At 43.4% G+C, this 9,112-nt stretch overlaps 1 protein-coding gene across 1 annotated transcript; it reads right to left on the bottom strand.

Moving 5' to 3' along the window:
• Window positions 1-1,942: 1,942 nt before the first annotated feature.
• oprd1a (opioid receptor, delta 1a) lies at window positions 1,943-8,757 on the bottom strand. The gene is made up of 3 exons (XM_084695445.1): window positions 8,522-8,757; window positions 3,108-3,463; window positions 1,943-2,472 (listed from the first exon to the last, which is right to left on the bottom strand). The coding sequence occupies exons 1-3, from the start codon at window positions 8,755-8,757 to the stop codon at window positions 1,943-1,945; spliced, it is 1,122 nt and encodes a 373-aa protein (XP_084551571.1).
• Between the last annotated feature and the right edge of the window lie 355 nt (window positions 8,758-9,112).

Genomic DNA, 9,112 nt, shown 5'->3' with positions numbered 1-9,112 from the left:
TTGCTGGAGATCAAGCCAAATGTTTATAAGAATGTTTAGAAACTTGTTTTAAGTTATTTGAGCTAATCGCTAACATTATGTTACATTACATTACTGTATAACCAAATCTGAACAATCCACATAGATAACACTTGAGATAAAGTAGTAGTATACACTGCAACTCATTGTTAATTTGTTTTTTTTTACTCTATATTTAATACATTATGTAAGTTACAGTAAACAGTCAGTCCACATTTGAGTACAGACAAAATATATATGGGAAATAATTACAGCATTGCGAAGTAGAAAAGCATTTACCCATTAGAGTGACAAATGAGTCCTCAGAACCTCTCACTCTTAGTTAATCTTTAGAAACAAATAAAACACTGTACTGACTCAGCAGACACAGACCATTAGTTGGATATTTTTCTGCCCACAGTGAGTATTCTGCTACTGCTGTTTGATTTAACATCAGACAGAGAACAATGCATTCATACAGTTCATAGTATTAAGTTGTGCTGTGTGTCCCAGAGTCAACATCCATTGTCACTGTATTAAGGTTTTGTATTCTGCCAGATACCACTCAGGCTCCAACCACCCCAGAAAGAGAAAGACGTTTATTTTAAGCAATTAGTGGGCATACAAGATTCAACACCATCTTAAATTTGGCACAAGCACAGAGAGGTTAATATACTGGTTAACATTTCACCAAAGTCTAAGACCTTACATTACAAAAGTTTTTCTTTTGGGTAAGTAATCAAGCTGTGTTTTTTCGTTCACTGTAAATTGGGAAATTTAACTTGAATACTCCACTTCCTCCAAGGTTACGTGCCTTCACACCATGGTTCCTCACCCCTTAAGTGAGTCTTCAATTCATTACATAGCTGACAAGTTGTTTTGTCTTGTCGGTTTGTTCTCTTTTAAATGTGGGTGTTATGCCAATGCTCTGAGGAGGATGAAAAGGTGAAAAGTTAAAGCTCTTATAGTAAATAAGCCTACCAAAAACATTTCTCTGATAGGCAAAGCCAATGTATTGATTAAGTCACGTGTCGCATGATTGTGTCTTTGGAGATCCTCGGCATTGTGAGTTTTTAGGAGTTCAAGAACTTCAACGGGCAACAGAGCTTCACATCCATTCCCATGGAAACAAAGGCCTCAGAAACTGGCCTTTCCTGTACTGCTGTGCTTATTTGCTCCATTTGAGTGTGTTTGTCAAGGCTTATGAGGGCTGCACTCTGTGTCTCTGTGTCTGCAGTGCTTGGACCTCATATTAGACGGGTGAATGCAGTAGTTTAACACATTCTGTTGTCTGTCTTTTTGACTGGCCATGGGTGAGTGAATAACTTGAAATGAATGTCTGAGTAATTTCAGAAAGTGATTTAAAGTCACGACACTGTATAATTTATAAGATGCAAACAGCCATATCACACTTAACTTGTTCTAACGCATTTAGTCAAACTCTCTCTCTATCTCTAAAAAGTCTAGACAATCGTATATTTTACACATTTCACATGTACATTTTATCTAGAACTGAATGAGTGTCTATTTGTATTTACCCTGTCATCTTCATTATAGAACTGACACCTAGTTCTAACTGTCGTGGTTGGGATGACCCATGAGAACATTGGGAACATGGCGGGTAAAAACCTGTTCAACTATTGGTGCCTTTGGGCCAGTACCCTTGTCCTCATTTTGCCTAAAAGACAAATCTTCCTCTTACTGTAGATAATCTCTAGAACCGTTGCCAAGGTGACCTTTTGGAAAGGCAATCAATTACATCTTTGATTGCCTGTTCTTGCAAGCTTCAATGGAGCTTTTGAGTCTAAATGTGTAGACTGGGTGATGTGAACCGGTCCTTCAAGGCCTCTTAGAACTCAGTTGTAGAGATTTGCGTGACCTCTGAATGTAGATCTTGCTGGATCCTTCTAGATCGTGAACCACGAGGGATCCGGTCCATGCCTAGTCATACCGGCTTCTTCCCCGCCCCCGAGGGCACGCAGACAGACAGAGGCTCCTGGGTGGCGTTCCGAGCTGTAGACAGGTTGTTCTGGTTCACCTGGGTCCGGCAGGGCAGGCAGAAATCCCTGAAGCACCTCTTGAAGTTCTCATCCAGGAAGGCGTAGAGGACGGGGTTGAGGCTGCTGTTGATGTAGCCCAGGGCGATGCACAGGTGCCAGCTGGCCACCACCAACGGGTTCCTGGTGTTGATGTCCACCAAGGTCTTGACGATGATGAAGATGTGGATGGGCGTCCAGCAGATGATGAAGGCGGCCACCACCACCAGGACCATGCGGGTGATGCGGCGCATGTTGCGATCTTTCTCCTTGGAGCCGGAGAGCAGGCGGACGCTCTTCAGCCGCAGGATCATCAGGCCGTAGCAGATGGTGATCACCAGGACGGGCACCACGAAGGCAAAGAGGAACACACAGATCTTGGTTACCCCGTCCCAGTACCAGTCAGGATCAGGGAACTTCAGCATACACATGATTTTACCTGGAGGGGGGAGAGAGGAGGAGGAGGGGTGGGGTGGGGTGGGGGGCGGGAATCCGTTAAGAAACAGATGTAATGTGATTACTTTGTTGAATTGGTGTGGGGTTGTATATACACTATATTGCCAAAAGTATTCGCTCGGCTGCCTTTACACGCAAATGAACGTGAGTGACATCCCATTCCTAAACTATAGGATGTAATATGATGTCGGGCCACCTTTTGCAGCTATAACAGCTTCAACTCTTCTAGGAAGGCTTTCCACAAGGTTTAGGAGTGTGTTTATGGGAATCTTTGATAATTCTTCCAGAAGTGCATTTGTGAGGTTGGACAGATGTTGGACGAGAAGGCCTGGCTGGCAGTCTCTGCTATAATTCATCCCAAAGGTGTTCTATGGGGTTGAGGTCAGGACTCTGTTCAGGCCGGTCAAGTTCTTCCACACCAAACCCGCTCATCCATGTCTTTATGGCCCTTGCTTTGTGCACCTGAATTCAATGATTTGGATAGCTCTGTGAATACTTTTGGTAATATACTTAGGTCTCTGAGGATGTTGAAGAGTATCATTAATAATCATAATTTGCCATGGTCTGAGAGCAATACTACAAGAAGAGCAACCAATTTCATTCAAATAACCTCCTCACCACTGTCTGACTCCTTGATCACAGCCATGACCATGATAGGCACACCAATGGCCGAAGACAAGACCCAGATCAGCACGTTGATCATCTTGGCCTTGGCAGGCGTGCGGAACTCCAGGGCACGCACGGGGTGGCACACGGCGATGTAGCGGTCCACGCTCATCATGGTCAGCGTGAAGATGCTGGTGAACATGTTGTAGTAGTCGATGGCGATGACCACCTTGCACAGGAGCTCCCCGAAGGGCCAGGTGTTCATCAGGTACTTGGCGCTCTGGAAGGGCAGCGTGCTCGTGGCCAGAGCGTCTGCCAGAGCCAGGTTGAAGATGTAGATGTTGGTGGCAGTCTTCATCTTAGTGTATCTAGTTAGATATGAAAAGAAATGTGTTGAGCTACAGATTTGTGTTAGCAGTGGTGAGAGCAGTGGTATGTGGAATTGTCAGTGTGGTATGAACGTGAAAGCTCCAACACAGCCCGAGCTTTCTTTTCCAAGAGATGATGTTTTTATTGCCCCTGATTGTATGTTCAACATATGTAGAACATTTAAACCGGTCATTCTTACTGTAATGAGTCATTGAAGATGATGTGTTTCCCAATCATGGGGATCCTTTTAAATTTGTGCACAGACAGTGTTTAAAGTATTATTATTCTGTCAGCGTTGTATAAACAGTGATTTGCGTTGTCTTGAGTCCTTTTACTCACACAAACAACTGCGGTTTTTAGAACCATTGCCTGATAACATTAGATGTGTAATAATGAACATTGTAGTGTTGACATTAGAGTACAAAGTGTACAGTTTTTAAAATGTTGCTTACAGAGCTGTTGAATGATATTACAGTGATAAATGGTTGTGTTTTTACTACTCTGAATGACACCGTCCATTAAGATCTGCCTTCACCATACAAGCCATTGGAGCTGAAAGGCACAAGGACAAACAAATAATCAAATAATGAAGTTGGTACAAATGGTTCCTGGAAATATGACTCACTTTGTTGCTGTTTTTAAGTTGTAAACATGCTATATTTATTCAAAATATGCAACTATAGTTGACAAACACTTTAAATTGAGCTTACATCAACTACAATGTAATCACATCCTGTAGCAATACTTAACAAAAACATTGTAGCTACTGTATAGAAATGACTATGTCAGTAAATGTCATAAAGGGGTATGAAGTGGTATAGGCTTTTACAAATATGTTGGAAGGCACAGTATGGGGGAGGTTTGTAATGGATGCCTTAAAGGGGATGTTGGGTTAGGGTTAGGGTTAGGGTTAGTGTTGAAGGTTGTGTTACCAAAACAACATCAATGTTAACATTTACCCTGGAAAGCCCAACCTCCTCATAACTTTCCCATATAACTTGTACCGCTAAACCGTAATGAAGTAAAACTGCATAGTAGTTCCAATGTCACTATATAGTAAAGTGTTGACCTAAACATATAGCTTTTTTTTGGGGGGGGGGGGGGGTCTCTAGCAGGGTTTTTCTTTCTTTCAGGAACAGTCCTTGCACAATTTTCTCATAGACACAGCAACATCACATCAATTTAAGGACTAGCAGATCTGAATTCAAACCTGAGAAGCTGGCTGTGCTCTTAGTAGAGCAAGGCTGTGAGAAATGGATAAGCTAGCTTGGTTGTCAGAGGCCATAGATGGATGGGCCTGTTGGTTTGTCCAAAGCTCCCATGAGTATGTTAGATCTTTCTGACTGTGCAGTTCTCCTCCTCCTTAATGATTGTAATGTGATGGCTCATGCGAGTGTGGCCCTGAGCCCTGGGCTTGCAGAGTCCTGGGAGGGTTGTTAATCATGTCTGTAGCTGGGAGAGGGGTTCTCACAAATCAGTACCCTGTTGCAATTAGAGCACTAATCTAAACGTACAGCACACCAGAGAGCCAGTTTTTTTTTCTTTTAGGCTCCTGGACATTGAAGTGAAGTATATATTCACTCTCTTTTTATGAATTTATTTGTCTTATAGTGTAGACAATGATGCTCTGAGTGTGTCGAGACAGCATCAAAAACGTAGAAGTAGCGCTCATAAATATAATTTGCCAATGTGTTGTTTTCTTATTCCTTGGCTACTGTCTCAAAAAGATAAATGGAGAAAATGACAATGTCTCATTAAATGTGTGTTGCTAGTTCATTTCAGCTATGAAACAGAATCTAAATCACACAGGAACCATACTGACACCAAACAAATGAGAAGACATTCTTTCATGAACAATGAGCATGTGTTGTCGCTACCAGGGCGTGCCATTGTAAAGCGATCTTGGTTTTGCATCTGTACTTTGTTCTGGCGTTTTCCTTTGCCCACATGACATAATGTGTCACGCAAATCATACTCCACATCCTTCAAAGAGGGTGTGACAGCTGTCTGTCTGCCCTGTTATGTCATGGACGCTGTTTGAAATGCCTGTCATGTCAGGTCAAAATGTAGCAGCTTTTAGGAAGATTACTGGGATTATGGGTCAGGTAATTGGATTTCACTTGTTTGTTTTTTTTAATGCAGTGCTATCCTGTCATGTTAGGACATTGATATACTTGGACTGATACAGAGGTAATCTCACTTATTTTAAAACTCTGTGGACTCACAATCTCCCCTTTGGATCAATAAAGCACCTTGTACTACTACTTGAACTGCTACACTTGTCTCCTCAAGGGAGGATCCTCATTGGCTCTTCCAATGGTTTCTTCTATTTTATCTCAAATTATTTTTGTCAGATGTTTTTTGATTCAGTTTAAAATGAGTAGAATTATTTAAATACATTTGACACAGATTAAATCATTTTGTTCTTTTCTTTTGCGTGATCCAGAACATTGAGAAGATATTGTACATCCCACAACACTGCCCACATTGCAGACACAACCAAAGGTGTTAGAAATATTCTGTTGGTGTTTAGGTGGATAGCGTGTGTTGACTGTGTGTGTTCACTCTATGTGTCTGTGAGCGTGTAAATGCATTGCCTCCTCTATCCATGTGACACTGTGGCCCACGCATTGTGGCACTCAGGACCTGAGAACACAGCAGGTCCTGGCACACTGGTGTGTGTGTGTGTGTGTGTGTGTGCACTGCTCACACCCCCAGCCGCGCTGGGCACTCTGTCGGTGCAGACGTGTTGAGGAAAGGTGGTCGCGGCCAGCCTGACACCCTCCCTCATGGCGCAGCACAAAACAGCAAGTCACGACAAGACGTGTCTAACCACATGTGATGGCTGCGCACGCAGAAATCCTGCAGACGCCGTCGACTCTTAACACGTTCTCGCGAGCCCACCGACTGGCCTCAAGCTGCACCGTAGACATCGCCACATGGCACGCAACCTACACACTGCCGACATCAGCATTCCTCCTGCGTTGTGGAACACCTGGGGAGTTTCAGACGGGGGCCACTCATGGAAGAGGCCTGAGGTGGGAGGCAGTAAGGGAAGGCTCCCTGCTCCCTGCTGGCTGCTTCATCCCTCCCTCCCACTCATCCTCATCTCACCTGTGCTTGTCCCGTGTCACCATGTCCTGTGTCACCATGTTCTGTGTCACTGTACTGAGGATGAGTTGATTTCCAGGAACCCGCCATCGTTCTGGAAAGTGTGTCCGGTTCTCTCACTGACCTCTACAGCCCAACATGTAAATGCGTGGCGGATCAAAAGGGGAGTCTTTCACAGTGATTGATGCCTCCTGATACCGTTGTCCTATAATCATTAACAATGTTCGTGTCCAAACACACTGCCCTAATTGACCAGGTGTTAACCTCTGCTGTTTGTATTTCATTGTTGGCCCTTTCACAAATAAATGCATGCCTTGAGAATGTACACAAGCCACAATCATGCATTGTATTCTCTGCAAGACCATGGGCTGAACACTGCCATGCACACACACACACACACGCACCCAAATGTGAACTGCGCATGCGTGTGTAGACGTCTGTATAACTTCATTTATGACATGAATATATATATACGGACGGTTCTCAATGGTAAACATTTACCCTCAGAGGTGCAACAATAAATTACTGCTGGAGAAGCCAGGCAGACAACAGAGGTCCCTCAAGAGGTCATGATTCCACATAAAAAAACACTAACCGATATCAGTCAAGTCCTGGCCTCTCCGACACACAGCACACTAGGGTGCATAAGTACCATGTGTGTGTGGATTAATAAACCTAGGGCACTTGTACAAATCTCTAAGGGCAGAGACTAAAGAGGGCTTGGCTGCCTGTGGAGTAGAGGGCTCTGTTGTAGACTGGATCATACTCAGCCCTAGACGTGTGAGCCTCTCCCCCCTCAGCTTCCTCCAAAGGGCCTCTTCTCCCCTGAGTCCCCTCAGGACTGGGAACACTGTGCACGCTTGTGAATTTGTTGACCTGTGTGGCCTGTTAAGTAAATTACCACTTGCCGAAGATGACTTGTGTTCCCATTCTGATAGACATGGCTCTCTCTAACCCACAGATGCAGGCAGAGGATGCATTTTGTGTCTTAGTGGAAGATGAATTAAAAAGTATATAGATTACTGACCTTTTAAATGAAAACAGATAGCTGTGGACCACACCACAAATCACCGGAAATCCCTTAGTCTAGTTAGTTATAGCTAAAAGTGAATTATATTTAATTACTCCTGCATTATTTCAGGAGCCAAGTAATTAACGTTAGATTGAGGAAGCACACACAGCATGAGTGATTGTGCCTATAGCCTGCTGGTTAGGAACGGGGAAACAAGGCAAGCAATCACCTTTACGAAGATACCGCTAATGCCCATTGTCATGACAACCAAGTTTAGATTTTGTTCACAGGGCTTAATAAGGAGGGGTCTATCTGTCATGAGAACTTCATTGCCATGTCAATGGAAAAGAAGCGCAAACACACCAAAACCCTACAGCAAATAAAACATTACATTTTCAGCTGATTCTGCAACCAAAGGGTTCAATTGATTAATTGACCCCCCCCCCCCTCCAACTGTACCTCATGTGTTGCAGAGTTGATGGATCTTTTTGTTGATCAATTTATTGATCTAAGAGTACCTGATCATTTATGATTCTAATATGTGTCAAAAGTCCTTTTGATTTTATATATTTATTTATTTTTGAAATTGATGGACTTGACTTTCAACCTTTAACTGTGGGATATAAAGTATATTGGCATGAAGCACAAGAACAGACTGTGGTACGTTGATATTTTTTTTGATGCATGTCCAACCACTGCTCCGAGATTATTTGAACAGAATTGTGTACTGCATGTTACTAATGACAGAGAACTGTGTGCTGTACACTAATACTGCTGTGTTACCGCTGTGCTACTGTGTTAGTTCTAATCAGTGTTGTTTCTCTTATCTCTTACAACTTTTTTACCATTTATTTCCGTCGGCATGCAAGTCCTTAATTTTGCACACAAAATATCTTAAATTGAATAGACTGAAGGGCATGTAAAAAGCGCTTACCTCACCACCCCGTACATAACAAGGATGTTGCCCAGTAGTCCCACCACACAGATCACGGAGTAGAGAGCCGTGATGGAGATGGCTATTATCATACCGGCGGGGCTCCGAGCCTGTCCCTGCTCTGTGTAGTTGCCGTTGGGCACGAAACTCATTGTGTCGTCCGGAAAGGTGACATTAAACGGGATAACGGAGTAAAGATCGGCTAGATCAGCAACGGGCGCTGTGGACGGCTCCATGTTGCGCTGCTCTGGTCGCTGTTCTCTTTCTGTGGTGCTGAAAACTTCACCCAACGCCGGAGTGAGGAAACACTCTACTCGATCCTTAATTGACGAGATGGTGTTAATCCACACACCATATAAAACCGAAGAAAATAGTTGCTAAAAGCGGAAAAGTGAAAGTACGAATGAAAAATTACTCTCGTGTGGGTTTTCATAAAAAAGTAATTTAATGAGTATCCAATGTCAGGACCGGTGTGTAGTCTTGATGGTAAACCTTTGAGCAAAATAACCTCGCGTAGTCATTTGCTCCCGCTCTCCAAATGTCTTTTACCAGCTCTTACACTGGTCTCTTATGTGTTATGTTACACGTCGA

The sequence above is a fragment of the Hypomesus nipponensis genome, chromosome 4 (assembly GCF_054491055.1).
Source record: "Hypomesus nipponensis isolate SF chromosome 4, ASM5449105v1, whole genome shotgun sequence".
Classification (NCBI taxonomy): domain Eukaryota; kingdom Metazoa; phylum Chordata; class Actinopteri; order Osmeriformes; family Osmeridae; genus Hypomesus; species Hypomesus nipponensis.
This window is presented reverse-complemented; position numbering and strand designations above follow the sequence as displayed.